This window comes from Neophocaena asiaeorientalis, unplaced genomic scaffold, assembly GCF_003031525.2.
Source record: "Neophocaena asiaeorientalis asiaeorientalis breed wild unplaced genomic scaffold, Neophocaena_asiaeorientalis_V1.1 scaffold540, whole genome shotgun sequence".
In the NCBI taxonomy this organism is placed as follows: Eukaryota; Metazoa; Chordata; class Mammalia; order Artiodactyla; family Phocoenidae; genus Neophocaena; species Neophocaena asiaeorientalis.
The window spans coordinates 5,509,471-5,527,236 of NW_020172141.1; the positions used below are offsets into that span (position 1 = coordinate 5,509,471).

General features: G+C 65.3%; 2 protein-coding genes across 2 annotated transcripts in view; both read right to left on the reverse strand.

The window, feature by feature from the left end:
• LOC112404735 (annexin A7-like) overlaps positions 1-509 on the reverse strand; it is a 1,948-nt gene extending 1,439 nt beyond the window's left edge. The window contains exon 1 of the mRNA XM_024752844.1: positions 421-509. Coding sequence (XP_024608612.1) covers positions 421-509 — 89 coding nt within the window. The remainder of the gene's footprint in view (positions 1-420) is intronic.
• Positions 510-5,460: 4,951 nt separating this feature from the next.
• The window catches only part of RAI1 (retinoic acid induced 1), a 62,807-nt gene continuing 50,501 nt past the window's right edge, over positions 5,461-17,766 (reverse strand). Inside the window, exon 2 of the mRNA XM_024753085.1 lies at positions 5,461-12,505. Coding sequence (XP_024608853.1) covers positions 6,913-12,489 — 5,577 coding nt within the window. The 5' untranslated portion in view covers positions 12,490-12,505 and the 3' untranslated portion in view covers positions 5,461-6,912. The remainder of the gene's footprint in view (positions 12,506-17,766) is intronic.

The window sequence follows — 17,766 nt, forward strand, 5'->3', positions numbered from 1 at the left end:
CCCAGGCCAGTCCCCGCGCCCCGCCCCGCCCTGGACTGGCCCCGCCTCCCGCACGTGCGGGCTGTATAAGTGGCCCGGGGCCCACCCGTGCTGATCCGCCCCCGCCTGGTCTGCCCGGAGCCGGCGTTCCCGCGCCGGGGCTCCTCTCCAGCCTGGGCCCTTCCAGGGGAGGCTCGCGGTCACCCACCTTATGTTTGGGGCATTTCAAAGAAAAGTTCTCTTCGATGAATATGCAACCTGTGAGCAAGAGAAGTTCGTGCGGTCAGAACGGCGTCTTGTCCGGCCGGGAGGGGGGCCCACCGCCCCAGACGCCCTCAGCTGCAGGTTTTTTTTCCAAAGAGTAAGTCAGCCTCTGCTTGAAATCCGACCCAATCCGAACTCTGTCAGCCCTCCAGCCCCGCTGGCCTATCTGTCCTTTACTCTCCTTTCCCCTCCCTCTGGAACCCCCTTTTCTCCTGGGGAGGAGTGCGTTGACCAGCTGGGACTGGGGGTGGCACTTCCAGAGGCATCGTGCTCGGCCGCCCCCTGCAGCCACTCTGGACGTGGGGAGGAGGGCCAGTCACCCAGCCCCAGCCCCTCTTCTGGTGTCTGCACTTGGGGAGCCAGGGCCCAGCTGACAAAGTGGCCTGGGGCCCGCTCTGCTAGCTCCAACGTGGGCTGCCTAACAAAGGGCGCAGGGTCAGTGGGCCTGGGCAGCTCTGGTGCCCCGCGGTCTGAGGGTCTGGCCCAGACCCCTGGAGAGCCCCACGGAGGACCGTACTTCCAGACCCGGGTCGGGCAGGTGCAAGGTGCTGACCAGGGGCTGGGTAACTGCTGGGGGGCTCCTGCCTGCCCAGCTCACTCCCTGGGTTCTCCCCGCGCCCCCCTGCTGCCTGGAGCCAGGTCCCCCTCCCCTCTGGCTGCTAGGCTCACTAATCCTGCCCCCTTCTCTGGCCACTGTACCCCCTCCATGCCCCTCCCTCACACCACCCCCTCCGGGCTCTGCCAAACTCTCCAACCCTTAGGCAGATACCTCAAGTTCAACCCCAAAGGGAGCTGCACGTGTGGGGATTAACCGCCCCCCACACCCGGCCTTGCACAGCCCCTCTGTGAAGGAGAGAGGGGGCTGCCCAGCTGGGCCTGGTGGAGCGGGGAGGCCATGCAGAGCAGAGAGGAGCTGGCCCAGCTGGGGCCCCAGCTCATCTGGGTCCACCAGCCTCAGCTGAGCTGCCGGCTGACTACGGCCACCTGGGTGAGCTCAATCTGGCATGCGGCAGGGCCCGCCTGCCCACACACCCCCTCCTGAGATGTGCTGGAGGCTGGGCCTGGAAGGTCCGGTGGCTGATACACCAGTGGCACAGCCTGCCCTGCCAAGGGCCTGCTCACTGAGCTGGGGACGCTGGCCACCTCCCTCTCCCCGTTCCTCCCAGCACGGCCCTGCTTCCTGTGCTTGCAAAGCCTCTGAGGCGCAGGCTCCATCTGTACCTGCAGCCCCTCTCTCCGGAATGCAGGGCTCCGTCACAGGTCTGCTCAGGCCAGCATCTCATCTGCCCCCTGCAGCCCTACAGAGAGCTCTACTAGATGGGGAATTCCTCAAAGACATCACTGGAAACAGTTTGTATCGCTCCAAGCCTGGTATATATGTTGCACCACAAGTCAGCTCCTGCCCACCTCCCTTGACCTCTTGAGGACTGGCTCCAATGTCACCTCCTCCTAGAAGCCCTCCTGGATTCCCTCCCAAATCGGGATGGATCTCTCAGCACAGTCTCTCCTTGTCTGGTCTCCGTAACTTTAGGCAAGGATCACGGTTTTCCTGTCTGTCCCACTGAGACATGAGCCCCCAAGGAGGCTGGGAAGCTGGAACACCGGAGAGGACAGTGCACAGGATGTGGAGCCGGCCAGACGTTGAGTCACCCCCTGGTCCTGTTCCTACAGTGCTGTGGCCACGGGTAAGACAGCCTGTCTGTGAAGGTGCCGCTGGAGACAGTGCAAGGCCTGGCACGGGGCTGGCAGAGCGCAGGCGCAAACCTAATCACTGCGGGAGGAGAGCTGCAGCCCGCGGCACCTGTTCCTGGAGGTCAGGCCCGGGGTCTGGTGAAGTGGCGGAGTCCACATTACAATCTGGTTCCCACGGCCCTCAGGGCAGGGTGTGGAGCCAGAGCGGCCCCCATGTCCCGCTCCAGCATGTTCCCTTCCTAAGGTGCTAGCGCCTCAGCCCTCACCAAGGAACCGTCACCGCTCAGTCCCGTGTGTGCTCCTGGGGGTGGCTCGGTGCGGGCTGATGCCAGGAAGTGGCATTCAGGTGGGAAGAGGGGTCCCTGGGCTGTGGGAGCAGCGAGGGTCCTGCCAGGAGATGCCTCTGCCCTGCCGTCGTGCGACAGGGTCACGATAACCTCACCCTCTTCCAGGGCAGCAGGGGGCGGGGGACAGAGATTGCGGGGGCTGGCCCCCAAATCGGACCGGGGCTGCCCTTTCCGGGTCGTGCTTGTGATCTCACTCCCTGCTCCAGACAGCTGCAGAAAGAAATGACTCTAACCTCAGCTGTACAGATGGGGAACCGAGTGCAGAGACATCGGTGGACTCACCCAGTCCACACCTGAAGCATGCCACCAGGACTGGGGGCTCCGGGCTCTCTGGCCCAGGCCATCAGTATGCCACCTGCCTGGTGATGATAGGTGCTCGATAAATGCCCGCGGGTCAAGTGAGCGAGGGAGTGGAGAGAATGGGGCAGGTGCAGGGGAGCCTGGTCCTGACTCCAGGGCCCACCGTCCTGCTTAAACCTTCCACAGCTGTGCCGTGGAGCCAGGGGGAGTCTGTCTTGAACTTCCTCTCCTTCTATCTCACTCAATTTTTGTCACTGAACTATCTTTTCTCCTTTTTCTCCAACCCAGTGAACTATTCAGCCTTTTTCCAAGGCCCAGCCCAGTAGCCCTGCTCTTGGAGGCCTGAGACCCTCCCGAGCTGTAGGCACCCCTCGGCAATGGCAGCTCACATACAGCTTTCCACTTTGTAGTTTGTGCTTCTGGGCACTCCTCCAGCAGGTGGCTGGGGACTGACGTGTCTCCTTGTCAGCAGCACTGCCCAGTACAGGGCCCGGCCGAGAGACACGAGAAGGTAAAGAATTGCTGGGGCAGGAGAAGAGGGAAGCCGACGGGTCAAGTGGGGTCAGTTCGAGGAGCTGTGCCTGCGTCCCCCGACCTTCGGTCCCCTTGGGCTGGCTCTTACCCGCATCGCTGGCACATGGGTAATGGTAGGTGTGGATGCATCCTTTGTGGCAGCACCCGATAGTGGCCCCGGCTTCTTGGCAGCTGGAACAAGTCTGGCGAGGAGAGAGGGAAGACAGGTGAGTCTGCAGCTGAGGGGCCCGGCCCCCACCCCTTCCTCCCCGGGGGCCCTGGAAAGGCAGCTTGGAGGGAGGCTCAGGATGGACATCCACAGGGTTGGTTTTGTGGCAGCCGCCGGCCTGGCACCTTGGGCGGGGGGAGCTCTCAGGGCGGGAAAGCAACCATCTTGTGGATAAGCCTCGGCATCCCGCAGGCCCGGGCGAGCCCCGGCTCAGCCACTGTGTACCGCCTGACCTCAGCCAAGCAACTCCGCTCCTCCCGCCTCGTCCATACAGGGGGGACAGCACCTGCCTTATGGGACAGTCGTGAAGGTTAAATGGGCAACTCCGTGTGCCCAGTGGATGACAACGCACGGGGCCAGTCACCGCCCGGCTGTGCCCTCGCCTGCCAGCTCCTCCCCACAGCCTCCGGGTGGGCAGCTTCATGGACGCCACTTCACAGACAGTGAAGCTGAGGCCCCCACTCCAGGCGGAGGTGATCCGGGCTCAGAACGAGCACTGGACCCAGAGTCGGCGCTCTACTCAGAGGCCGCTCACCCTGCCCAGGACCCACGAGGAGGAAACAGCCACTGCCTGAACGCGGGGCTCATGTAAACCCTACGCCGGCCGGCACGGCAACTGGCCCACTCGGCCTCTCAAAAGCCAAAACCGTGGTCTGCGCTTGGGGGCTGCCCCAGGTTGGGCCCAGCTGCCTGCAGGGGGACGTGCCAGGACAGGATGGCGATGCCAGGAAGCCCCTTGGAAGCAAAACCTGAGGCCTGGGGAGGGACAGGCTGGTCCCCAGATCCTGCAGACCCCCTGTGCAGCAGGGGAGTGAGGTTTGGGAGGGGGAGGGGGGCAGGCCCCCGCGCGGAGGCTAAGCCACTGTAACCAGTAACTGCAGTTCGTGACACACCAGGCACACGTGGAGGCCGCCTCCTGAGAACACCCCGATGGCATCAGCGTCACTTTATTTTATACAGGTGAGGGATGAGAGCTCAGAAACGCCGAGTAACTTGCCCAAGGGCACACAGCTCAAGAGCAGCTGGGTGGGCTTTGAGCCCAGCAACGCCGCTGGAGCACAGGCTGGCGGTCATGGTGCCTCACTGTTCGGGGTGGGGGGCAGGGGTGGGCTCCTTCCCATGCCAGGGACTGATGGGGACCCCACCCCCAGCAGGTGGGAGGCCAGGAATGAGTCTTCTCACGCCCTTCCTGGGCCTAGCCTGAGAAGCGCCTGGGAATGTGCGTTCTGGAGCCGAGCTGGGGTGGGGAGCTAGAGTGGGGGCTGGGGGTCGGCCTGGAATATCCATTCCCTCAGGATGGCAGTCTCCTTCTGGTCAGGACTGAGCCTCCTAGGACTCTGTGGCAAAGGTGTGATGGAGGAGTGGGCCCCCAGACCGGGCCCAAGTGGCCCTTGATGGCTAAACAGCGACAGTGGGCTCCTCTGGTGATGGCCTCACGCCACCCCGCCTGCACTGAGGAGGCCCCCAAACCCTTGAGACAGGCATTTTAGATGTGGAGAAATGGAGATACGGAGAGGCCTTGGGCCCTTCCGACCCCAGCACCCACGTTCTGAGCTGTTCCCCTGGGTGGGTGATGGGGGGCCTGGGAGTTTGTGGGGAGAGGCAGCCTCTGGGCAGACTAGGAAACTGAGGTCCCTGGAGGTGGGCACAGCACGGCTCAGGGCGGGTAGGTGTGTAGGGGCCCCCAGAAAGGGACACAGAAGGAAGAGGGGTGACCCCGGGCCTGTGCAGAAGTTCTGTTCCCGCACATCCAGGGTGCTGACGGGTGTGAAGGCCGGGGTCCGGCTGTCCCCGCAGCTCCACCCTGCTGACGGGCTTCGGCGCCCCGAGGCTCACAGAGGATGGTGACTTGCTGGGGTCACAGAACTGGCTCTTGGGGCAGAGCTGGGATTGGAACCGGGGTCTGCCTGACTCCAAGGCTGCGCGCCACCACCGAGCTCCGAGGCAGAAAGGGTCTTGGGGGGACGGGCGGCCCACGGAGGTCTGGGCTTGTCAGTGGTCAGGGGGCTGAACCATGACCTGGGAAACCCCAGACCCCGCCCGTCTTTGCAGGCAGGGTGTTCTCCAGGTACAGGCGCTGCTTTAATGAGCTCCACCTGGCCCGGGACCACCTCTCTGGCAAGGCGGCTGGTGACCACCCCTGTTCTGACCTTCCCAGGGATGCTCCCAGGGTGGGAGGCCGCTGGACCATTTTTGGAGGATGGCACAGCGGGCAGAGATGGGGCGACTGGGCCAAGCTCCAGCTCCGTGACGTAACAGTCGCATGACGCCAGGAAACTGCGAGGCCACTCGGCCCCCCGGCTTCCTCCCCAGGCCAACAGGAGGTTGGTGCAGTGAGGTGAGACCAAAGTGCCTGGAACAGGCGACCTGGGAAAGGGGGGGTTGGCTCCTGTGCTTGGACAAGGTGCAGAAGCAGTGCAGCCTAGTGGGGCGGAGCAAGCCGGGGAGACTTTCAGGAGGCCACAGGTGGCCGCTAGCTGGCCTGGTGATCTGAGCGTTTGGTATTATCTTTTAATGGCGGGAGACACCTGAACCTATCTCAGTGCCGCTGGGAAGGAGGCAGTGAGGAGGGAGAGAAGCAGACACACAGGAGGGAGGGGAGGAGGCCGGAGGCAGGAGGCAGGAAAGGTGAGGGCTCCGGGTCTTGGGGCTGCTGTCGGGCTGGAGGACCCCGCACGGAGAGGGTCAGGCGCCGGAAACGGAGGTGTGGGCAGCCCAGTAGCGCCCCCCTGCCCAGCATAGGGCTGTCCGCGTGGCTGGTGCCAGGGGTGGGGGTACCCAGAGGGAACAGGTGGGCACAGGGCGGTGGGGCCCCGAGGGCTGGGGAGCGGGGCAGGAGCACGGGCTGCAGGAGTGCCGAGTCCCACCCCATCCCCGGGAGTGAGGGGATGGGGGTCCCCTCCGTGATCGGAGTAATGGTCACACTGCTGAGACAACATGCTAGTGTCATCCAGGTGGCTGCCACTGTCACTGGCCCCAGGAGGTAGTCACGGAGCACGTGGACGGGCCAGGCATGGCTGTAATAGCTTTATGGGTGTGAACTCAATCCTCAGGGCCCCTCCACAGGGGACTATCATGCCCACTTTAGAGATAAGGAAACGGAGGCACAGAGAGGTTAGGTTATATTCTCGGAGACACACAGCGAGGGGCAGCGCTGGGACCTAAACCAAGTCCTCGGCGACTGCAGTTCCTCAGGGGACGTTTTAGGGCCTCGCAGGAAAGGTTCCTGGACCACCCTGCCCCTAAGGGCTCACAATCCAGCCACCTGGTGCTGGAGAGGCTCTTCCCCCGCAGGTCCCGCTGCACCTGAGGCCACGGAGGCAACCCCCTGACGTGCAGTTCTGGGGCCTGAGCTTCTCAGCTGATGAGGTGAGCAGGGGGCTTGGGTGGGGGCGTGCTGCAGCCGGAAGGGGCCAAGTGCATGTGTGGTGGGTACAGGGCTGAGCAGGCAGTAAGGGGCCACAGTGGGAGGTCTGGGGCAGGGCTGGGCAGATGTGTCCTGCCTCGGCCTGGAGTGTGCCTCCACGTTCTGGCTAGGCTCCCCGCGTATTCATTGTGATTGCTGTGTGTTTGGGCCAGATTGTAGCATTAGAGAGATGGCCTGCCTGCCTGCAGAACCTGAGGTCCCCACCGGCTGGGCTGGCCTCTTACCATGTCCATGGCCACCTTCATGGCCTCCTGCAGCCCAAAGAGCTTCCCGGCCACCAGGTAGACCCCGCCCGTCCACACGGCGCAGGCCTCGTGCACCCAGTGCTCCTGTGCGTCCCCGCCAGGCTCTGCCAGCGGCTCCTTGCTGCACTCGTGCTTGCGGCTCCTGTCAGCTGGGGCCGTCTCTTCACCACCTTCCCCCCGACCGTCACAGCAGTAGCAACTCTGCAGCCGCCGGGACAGGCCCCGGGCGCTGGTGCGCAGGGAGCCCTGCTTGGCTGGATCGGCTGGGCCATCAGGCCTGGGGGGCTTCCCGGTGGTGGTGGTGGTGGCGGTGGCGGTGGCAGCGGCGGCGGCTGGGCACTCGAGGCCTTTGAGTGTCCTCTCAAGAGGCAGAGAGGCCTCCTCGCAGGTGCTCTCTGGCCGCACCTTCTCCTTGAGTTTTGGCTTCTTTTTGGGGAGGCAGTGTCCGGGGTAGTAGGGCCCACAGAGGTCCCCGAGGTCCTTGAAGTTGGCTGGGTTTTGGCAGAGGCAGCAAACAAGGCAAGAGGTACTCAGGGCCTTGGAGACCACGGGCCCCAGATGCATGGTGGAGGAGAGGGGTAGGGAGGGCCGAGGCTGCAGGATGGAGCCTCCAGGGAGCGTGGCTAGGGAGGCCCCGGCCGCGTCCAAGGAGAAGGAGCAAGAGGATGAAGAGGAGGAAGGCTTCCTGTGGGGCTTGGGCTCGTCTCCGGGGGAGTTGACTACAGTACATACGGTGGTAAACGCATCCCGCTTCTCCACCCGCACGAAGGGCGAGAAGGCGGGGGTGCGGCTGTCTGCTCGCAGTCGCTTGCAGGAGGAAATGTATTTGAGGCGGATTTCAGGCTCCGCGGGATCCAGGGGCAGCACCTGCTGCTGTCGCCGCCGCTTGGCACGCCCCTTACAGGGTGAGGTGGCGGCGTTCTTGGCCCGGCCCCGCGTCAGGCGCTTCCGCTTGGAATAGCTGCTGTAGTTGGCGTGGCCAGGCTGCTTCTGTGCCCTCACCTGGGGCTGGCAGGGCCGGCCCTCAGGGGGCTGGGAGGCCAGCCCCAGCTCCTCCGTCTTTGGCTTCTTGCCTCCTCCGCCAGAGCTGTCCTCGCTGCCCCCCTGCGTGCTGCTGGCCGTCAGGAGCAGAGCTGGGCCGAGATGAGGTCTCTTCTCCAGGGAGCCTTTGGGGAGTCCGAGGGCTCCAGCCCTGCCTTTCCGGCTTCTCTTCTTAGGTGCCAGGGCAGTGCCCCCGGGCAGTAGGGCCTCTGGGGATGTGAAGGCCTCAGTTTTGAAACCGTCAGTCGAGGACAGTTTCTTATTGTTCACGAGTTTGCCTTTTAAGGATCTGTTGGTCGGATTTCTGCATAACGGATCAGCCCCCAAGGCTGCTGGGAACTTCTGCCCAGTGCTCACGTTTAAGAGACCTTCTTCTGCCCTCAGCGGGCTGCCCCCTGCGCTCTTGAGCCCGCGGTCCTTCTCGGGGAGGGATGGGCTCAGAGGATTCCCGGGAGGGGCCCCTGGTGCTCTGCACGCGAACTTTTTCAGGCTGGGCGAGGTGATCTTCTGCACGATGGCCTCCAGCTTCAGGCCCCGGCCTTTCCGGGGGGGCAGCACCTTGGTCTTCATGGCCCCCTGGATGGATGCCCGTGAGGCCAGCTTCAGGCTGGCGTCAGGGGTCTCCGGGGGCGGCGGCTTTGCTGTGGGCTCACTGTTGCCGCCCTTGGCGGGCTTGGCCTTCTTGGGAGACGTCATCCTCTTGAAGAGGGTGGGAGGGCCCTCGGCCCCCTCCTCCTTCGTGTCCCCGCTGGTGCTGGTGCTGCCGCTGCGTAAGACCAGGTTGCGCTTCTTGGTGGGGACAGGTGCCATGAAGGCCGACTTCCTCTTGAGGGTGTGCAGGGGCCGATCGGAGAGCTTGCCGCCTGCACCAGGCTTGGGGACCCTTGCCCGTTGGCCCGCCCTGCCCTCCTTCTGGGGGCTACTGGCGACCTTGAACGTGGCGGGCAGGTGGTTGTTGGCGAGGAGCTTCTTGGCGGCGCGGCAGTTGGGGAGCCGGCTCTCCGAGGCCCGTCGCCGCTTGCAGTGGAAGGCCTCCTGCGTCCTGGTGCGGGACCGGAGGATCATGGAGCGCTGGTCTTTGCCTGGTGCATCCGGCGAGTCCGTCTCCTTGGTCTTGGAGCCCATGGGGCTGCTGTCGGAGGCCACGGGCAGGGCGGCCGGGTTGCTGGGGCTGGAAGCGGCCTTGGGGGAGGGCTTCCCCACCCGCTTGCCCGACTTGAAGGCGGCTCGCTGCTTACCCCCCAGCTTGTCTGGGGGGGCAGGGGTGGTGGGCAGGCCCGGGGGTCCGGGTGTGCGGGGCTCACTCAGGGCCGTGAAGGAGCGGGTGCACATCCTGGGGAGCCCTTCCGAGGTCCCCCGGCCTGGGGCCCCCGCCCCTTCCATCTGCCCCTGGGGGGGCCCCGTGCACGATTCAGGGAGCAGCAGGTCTTTGGGCAGCGCCGGGGCCCTGCACGGGGAATCCTCGGCCTCGGGCAGCCCCCGGTGCACCCGCCGGCTCCGTAAGCTTTTGCCACGAGGCACAGGCTCCTTCTTGGCGATGGGCGCCTCGGGCACAGCGGGCTTGTTCGGCTTCTGGGTCAGGGAGGCTTCCGGGGCCAGGGCGGTGGAATCCCCCGGGGCCAGCGCCCCCTCGGGCCCCTCTTCCCCCGGCTTCATGTGGGAGAGGGAGGACTCGAACCAGCTCTGCACCTTGGACTCGGTGCCCACGGTGGGGCCCAGCAAGATGACGGACTCGCCAGACAGGGCACACGGGGAGCCCCAGCCGGCCTTGGGGTCCAGCACCTCCTCCACCTCCTCCTTGCCACACAGCAGCGGGGCCTTGGGCGACAGCGGGTCCTGCAGGCCCGGCCTCTGCTCGGGGCTGCCCAGGAGCTCGCACAGAGACGAGTACTCCTCCGCCTCCAAGTCCCCCTTCCTGCCGGCGGGCGGCAGCAGCGGGAGGTCTCCGAAGTCAGTGGCGGAGCAGCAGTGCCGGCTGTCCTCCAGCCACCGGTCGGCCTTGCCCACCTCGGGACACTGCAGCAGCCCGCCCGCCTCCTCCTTCACCCCGCCCCCCTCCTCCTGCTGGGAGTCCCGGGGCACCACGGCCTTCTCCCCCGAGGGCTGCTCCTCCTGGAAGCCCAGGCAGGCCGAAGCCTCGCGGGCGTCCTCCTGGCCGACGCTGTCGGCGGCCTTCCCGCCCTGCTCCAGGCCCTTGGCGAGCTCGCCCGGGTGCAGTCCCCACCGGGGACAGGCGTCCCCCAGGTTCTCCTCGGGCCAGGCGAAGGGGTTGGCGCCGTCCGCTGAGCTGGCGGCGGTCGTGTCTGGGAAGCAGTCGAAAGCCGCCGTGGCGGGGTCCGAGGCGGCGGCCCCCAGCGTGGGCTTGGCACCAAAGGAGAGGGGACCAGTTGTCTTCTTGGGGTCAGGGGTGGCGAAGCCCACGGAGGGATCTTCGAACAGCCCCGGGCCGAAGTCCTTGGTGCCGCCGCCCTTCTCCAGCTGCAGGGCCTCGGGCAGGGCGTCCTGCTCCCCCGGCCGCGGCCACGCACCCTTGGCCACGGGGTCCAAGCAGGCGCTGTGGTTCTCCAGCGAGAAGGGCGGCTTGCCGGTGTCCTTGGCCAGGCCGGGCGCCTCGGCCCAGACCTTGTCGGCCTTCTCGCTGATGGCCTCCTGCAGCCCCAGGATCTCGGAGGCCAGGTCCTCCTGCGCCAGGGCGCTGAGCAGCAGGCGCGGGCAGTCCCGCTCGCCAGCCACGAGCTTGGAGAAGCTGTCGAGCGGCAGGCTGCCGTGCAGGCTCTGGAAGGAGTCATCGGACTTGGTGGACATGTCGTCGGGTGAAGTCACGGAGCAGGTGGACACGGACTCGGGCTTGGCCTTGGAGCTGCCGTGGACCCTGGCGGGGCTGCCGCGGGCCTGGCTGCAGTAGAGGAAGCTGCGCTCCAGCGGGTCCTCGGAGCCGCTCAGGTAGTCGGCCTCGGGCGGCTCGGCGTGCGTGGACTGTGGCGTGCTGCTCAGCGGCTCTGACAGCGGCGTGCCTGCCGGCTCGGCTGAGTAGCCGCTGCCCTCGGGGCTGCAGTGCTGGCTCTTGTGCTGCTCCGGGGTCCGGGCCGCCAGGCTCTTGGTGCCCTTCTTCTGGGGCAGGGCCGCCTTGGAGAGCAGCAGCTGCTGCACGGTGCTGGAGATGTTTTCCACCTGCGAGGTCAGCGCCGTGAGGCTGTGCAGGCTCAGGTCTGACAGCAGGCTCTCGGGAAGCTTGTCTTTCTGCAGGGCCTTGCAGTTGGCGGCCTGGGCATCCACGGAGCCGGCGGCGTCCGTCGGGGAGGGGTTGAGCAGGGGCAGGAAGTGGCTGTGGTCCGCGAGACCGGCGGGGAAGGCTCCGGGGCCCAGCGGCTGCGGGTTGTAGGGAAAGCTCTCCAGGTTGGGCATCAGCGGCGACGGGGTGGAGCTGTAGGAAGGGGAGCGGCCCACGGAGCGAGCGGGCGAGTGGCTGGAGCCGGGGCTGAAGGTCTGGTAGTACTGCTCCGGGGTCCTGACGGCCGCGTCCGGCTGGCAGTAGCCTGGGCCTTGCTGCCCGTAGTGTTGGTACTTGGTGAGGTTCTGGTAGTGGAGGGTTTCCTGGGCGTGGTGGCGGCTCTGGAGGGCTTGCTGCTGCTGCTGCTGCTGCTTCTGGGGCTCGTAGCTGAGGCGCCCAGGCTGGTAGGCGTGAAGGCTCGGGACCCGCTGGCCTGGGGCCAGGCCGGCGTTGGCGGTCAGCGGCCTGTCGTGGGGCTGGGTGGACGGGGCCGTGCAGCTCTTGTAGGAGTGGGCCCCCTGCCCGCCGCCTTGGCCGGTGGAGGAGTAGGTGGAGGAGACGGGGAAGGACTGGGACTGCTGGGGGAAGTGGCTGCCCGGGGGGAAGGGCAGGGGCGAGGCGAGGTCGTTCTGGGGCTTCTGCCTTTGGAGCTTGGGGTAAGCCAGGGGCTGCGGGGGCTGCTGCGGGACGTGGAGGGTGTGAGTCCGAAAGGGCAGCTGGGCGCCCTGCTCTGGGTACTGCCGGGCGGGGGGCGCTGCTGTCTTTTTCATCAGGCTCTCGTCATATTTGCCCACCGCCCCTGGCAGGGGTTGCGGCTGCGGGGGTGGTGGCTGCGGCGCCCCCCAGGCCTGCAGGCCCTCCTCCCCTGAGTAGCGGCCGGGGTAGGGGCTGCCGTCCTGGACAGCGTAGCCCGGGAAGGACGGCCTCCCCTGCGGGGCCTGCGGAGAGGACAGGCCTTTGCTGGCGCGCGCCGCCGTGGCGGGCGTGCCGGCGCCGCCCTCGTAGCTGGGGAAGGGCTGCGGGCCGTAATAGTCCTTGGTCAGCAGACGCTGCCGGTCGCAGCTCAGCCCAGCCTGACTCGGCTGCTGCCGGTAATTCTCCAGGCGAGATGTCTCCTGTGAGGTCTGCTGGTAGGTCTGCTGTTTGCCATGGAAACCACACCTTTCTCGAAAAGACTGCATGACTCGGGCTGGTTATCTGTGAAAAGAGAAAGGGCGAGAGGGAGGGCGGGGAGGGGCAGAGGGAGAGCGATTCAGACGAGCCATTTCCTCTCCCTCGGAGAGCCGGCCCCCCTCCCGGCCCTGCCCTCTCCCGCAGCCTCCCCACCAGCTGTGCACATATTGACAACTTCTGTGTCAGGGACGTGTGCTCTGTAATTCCCGCTCCGACAGGGATGGGTACAGGGAGGCCACCGAGGAGGGAGGTGCGACCCGGCTGCCCAGCGCCAGGTCACTGGGGAGCTGCCCCCTCCCCCAGCCAGCTCCCCCTCCCTCCCCCACAGCCCTTCCCTGCCATTTCAGAATCATTTAGCAGGGCAATTCCCCGCTCCCCTGTCCCCTGGGGCTGCTGGATCCGGTAAGCTAGCCCCAGTGCAGCAGTGTTCAGGCGTGACCCAGCGTGCGGGGGGCTGGGGACAGCTTGCCCCTGCCCCAGAAGCCACTCAGCAAGGCCTGGCGCGCGCACACGCACGCACACGCACACACACACACACACACACACACCTCCTCCATCACTGCCATGCCATCTGGAATCTGTCTGTTCCTTCCAGCAGACGCTGATTAGGGGCTGCCGAGCCACTGTAGGCATAAAATGTCCCCTCCTCGACTCCCAGGAACGCAGGACGGCGGCACCTGCCTCCTGTTTTTCATACCGTAGGTACGTAAACAGATTACGTGGCCCAGGGCTGCGGTCCCTCCACGTGAGAGGCACCTCCACGTGAGAGGCAGCCCTGGGCCTCCTGGGTGGGCGGGGCCTGCACGGGGTCAGGGCCAGGCCGAGAGCCCATCTGTTTATGATTTTAGGGGCCGGCGCGCACAGGGTCTGACCTGCCCCAAAGCAGGATCGGGGGGTCAGGAAGTGACCCTGGAGTGGGGGTGGGGGGGCCTTCAGGGCAGAATAACTGGATTCACATAACAGGCCAGCTGTAGCGTCCAGGCTAATGGTGGTCCTGCCGCCACCCAAGACCCTCGGAGGAGGGAGGAAGGAGTAAGGATGCCCCAGGCTCAGGAGTCCTGATGGCGAGGGCTGGCGGTAGCCTGCGTCCCTGGGCACGGCGTTTACGCACACCATGCTCGCCTGCACGGCCCAGGCCCCCAGGAGGGCACAGGGGACCTCGCAGTGCCCGTTCCCAACCCCAAAGAGGAAGGGGTGGCTCGCCATGGGCTACGAGCCTCCAGGGCTCTGCGGGGGGAGCACAGAGAACGGGGTGGGGGACAGGCACACGTGGAGGGAGGGGCTCCCCCAAGAGGTGCAGCTCACCCCTTCTTCACCCAGATCCCACCTCCATGCTCTCCTCATGCGGTGGCCGGGGAGTGGGGCGGGGTGCTGACCAGGGAGGGGGTCAAGCCTGGGGTGGCCGGGTGACCCCAGGAGCCCTGTCAGCACAGCCCAGGCCAACCTCCCTGTCCTTGGCAGTCGGCTGCCCGGACTCAGGGACTGAAGCCCATGACCCTGGAGAGGGCTCGGCCCCTGCCCACAGGACGGGTCACAGCCCCATGCCATGTACTCTCCCTGGCTCATCACAGGCGCCCGACACCGAGGAGACCCCCTTCTGATCCAGTTTAGTCCATCCTGGCAGCAATCAAACACGACAGGAGGTGCCTGCTGTGACCCAGCCTTGGTTCCAGGGCGGCTCCCTGCCAAGGTGGGCAGCCCCGCACCTCCCCCACGGGGCTCCGGGAGGGGGGGTGCCGGCGGGGGCGGGGGCGGGAGGAGGCTCCTTCTGCCCTTGGGCAGTGCACACGGGCGGGCACTCCCTCTGGCCCAGGCCTGAGCTGGCAGGTGGCGGCCTCTGCTCAGGGTGTCCTCTGCAGTCCCCGCGCTCTGCCCTCCCTGGCCTCGCTCATGAGCCCGGAATTCGCAAACGGAGGCCCACTCTGAAGGCTGCGCGTCGTATATCCGCACAAATTACGTTTCGGCTTTTATTACCCAGATCGCTCTCATTTCCCGCTGAGCGTCTTGTGGATATCGTTAACATTTCTACAGCTTTTTTTTTTTTTTTAATATTTTTTCGCATTCTCTACAAATGCGTTACCAGAAACGTTATTTAAAAAGAGTGCTCTGGCCAGTGTCCCCTTCCCTGTTTAATCAGTCCAGCTGTTGCGTCTTTGAATTTCCCAGAGCCCTATTACAGCGGGTTTTCCAACACACAGGAGCAGCTGGACGCGGTGAAAGCATCTATCTCTAAGACAAGACAGTTCAATTAAAATACGCGAAGCCCAGTGACTGGTGGAGAAGGCAGGCAAAACTGCCTCCCCAGCACCACCTCCGACCCCAGGCCCAGGGAGGGGAGGGGTGCAGGAACAAAGGCCACCTGTCAGAGCCACCAGGTCCCCGGCCCCGCCAGCTCTGCCAGGAGAAAATGGGGCTCAGCCTCTTTAAGAGCTGCCTCAGGCCTGCCTCAGGCTCTGCTGTTATTAATGATTATGGTTAGTTTTCAAGAGCACTAGAAAAGGACAGGCGGGAGAGAGGCAGGCGGAGAGCTGGGGTGGGCGGCATCAGGAGGGGGCGGAAAGGGGTTCGCTGGGCAGAGAGATGGTGACCTCTGAACCCGGGAGGAGAGGTGGCAGCGGAGGGGTGCAGGCTGGGGGTCTGGCCTCTGTTCTGCTAGACTGAGAAGGGGCGGGGGTCAGGGGAGGGCACCCAGGAAAATACCACATCTCAGGTTCTAGCCAAACTGGGAGAGAAGGAAGAAGGAAAGAGAGGAAAGAAGGAAGGGAGGAGGAAGTCAGTCCTGAGCTCCAGAGCCACCAGTGCTTCTGTGGCGACACCTGCGAGCCGGCCTGCCCAGGCCCCTGGTCCAGGCAGAAACAGCGCAAAGCTGGGCCAGGCCGCAGGGCCCACCCGTGCCCCGGGACTCCTCCAGCTCAGCGACGGGTCTCCCTGCTCCCCACGCCGTGAAAGAGGGTGTGACGAGCCCCACAGACACCCTCAGGCCCCAGGCACGAGGCCATCGGCCCCCGAAGGCCTTCGGCAGCAGGGCGACCAGGGCTCAGCCGTGTTTTCAGGCAAAGAGCACGGCTCTGCGGTCCCTGCAAGGCACTGCGGGACCCGCTGGGGTGGGGGGCAGGGGCGGCCTTGCCCGCGGTGCCTGCCCACCCCGTGTCTGCACACTCACTGCTTTGACTGCTCTGCCCTTTCAGGGGAGGCTCAGAGGGGCGAGGCCTGCGTGTGAGCCACCCACAGGGCAGTTCCTCGTGACGGATGCCACAGCGGCATGGATGGCCCTCGCCAAGAATTTCCAGCTTAGAGGAAGGCCCCTTGGAGCGCGATAAGGAAAGGGGGGTGCCCAGGTCCCCTCTGCAACCTGCGTGGCCCCAGAAGCCGGGTCGGGCCCCACCCAACTATAGGCAATCTACTAGTGGGCAGTGGTGGCCCCTGGCTGCCTGCTGTACCCTGGGCAGCCTCAGAGACAACTCACCACAGCCTCTCCAGCCCCCAGGATCAGGCCCCGGTCAGGGAAGTGGGCCCAGCGTGGGCCGGAGCTGCTGTAGCTCCCGCAGGGACCTGGGAGGGAGGGGCGAGGCGGAAGCTTCTGTTCCCCAGCGGGGGCCCTGGGGCCATCCCACTCACTCACTCACCCAAGGTTCTTTTTTATGACCTGGTTTTCTGATTTGCAGCTGCAGGGAAAAAACTTTAAAACCCAACCCACTCAAGGCCTGGGAACGAGGAAGGAGGGGAAAGTTACCTGAGTCAGGCCGGGGATGGGGGTGTCCCAGGAGGAACGGAATGGTGGGACCACCTTGTGCCTCCCCATGTGCTGTAGGACACCTTGATGAAAATGATCCATCATTAGTCAGGCCTACTGCTATTTTGAATCCCAAAAGCCTGGCCTAAGTGGGGGGAAGGGGTGTTTGCAAGGACTCCCCAGGACAAGAGAGCCCAGGGCCCCCAGGCCTCTGGGACAGGTAGGGAGGGTCCTTGGGCCAGGCACCAGGAGAGGTCAGCTTGGGGCAGAGGGGGCCCATCCCGGGCATAAGGAATCCCAGAGAACAAGGCAGCCCCCACCCCGAAGTACGGCCTCTCAAGACCACCCTCTGTGGGCAACAACCATCCTCGTTCACGGGCACCCATGGGAGAACCCCACAAGGATCCAGCACACCCCTCTCTGCAGGGCCGGAGGTCTTGATGTTCAGACAAGTTATGGGGTGAGACGGGGAGAAGCAGGAAGACAGCCGGGCTCCTTAGCTGAGGCTAGGGACCCCGGGGCAGGGGGAGGTCTCGGGGCTCTTTGGAGGACGTGTGAATGGGGGGGCGGGCAGAGACTTCTGGTCTCTCCAGGGGTCTGGTAAAGCCTCCCCTCGAAGCCCACCAACGATGCCTCTTCCAAGGACCCAGCGGCGGAGACAGCCAAGACCTACTAAGCCCCCAGAAAGAGAGCCTCCCCTCAGGGTCAACCCACCAGGAGGACGCGCTGCACCGCCCCGGGCATCACCGCCGTCCTGGGCACCATCCGGGCCCCGCCTGCGGAGCTCTCAGCCCGGCTGCCTCACCCCTGCCCCACAGTGCAGTTTCTGGGATGTGAGGGCCAGCTGAGCCGGAGGGGCCCACGGCCCAGGGGGTGAGGGCAGATGGCTAGCCGGACCCCTCCCCGCCGTGAGGTGTGGGGCAGCAAGGATTCGGCGCAGCCAAGCTGTTGGCACTCACGAGCCCTCCGGGGGAGGCTGGCGGGTGGGGGGCCCACCCTGCTATCGGCTCCACACCCATTAGTCTCTTGTGGACAGTGGTTGCTTTTACATCATTTTATCCACCACTCCCCAACTCTGTCAAATGAGGAAAAGAAAATCCAGCACACAGCTAAGGGGGCTGGGGTCAGTGGCGCCAGTTTCAAGGTGAAGGAGCTGGTCCAGAGGCTGGCATGGGGGGCTGCCCAGCTGCCCCATGCCCCGCTGGTCTCGCGGGTCTGCACAGTGCAGAGGATCTGTTTGCTGGTTTTCAGGGGAGGCAGAGAAGGCAGAGAGCCTAACCTCTCAGCCCCGTCTTGTCCTGGACACCCCACGTGCCCCACCCACTGTGACTTCCCGGGGAAGAGGACGTACCAAGGTGCCCAGCTGGTGGTCAGTGTGGCACCTTCCTGAGCCTCAGGGCCTTTACACCGCCTTTTCCTCTGCTGGGAATACCATTCTCAGGTACCACGTGGCTCCTCTGGCTCCCTGGGCTCCAAGCCTTTGCTCACGTCACCTCAGGTGGCCGAACCTAACCACTGTTTGAAACCCACACTCCACCGCCCCCCCCCCCCC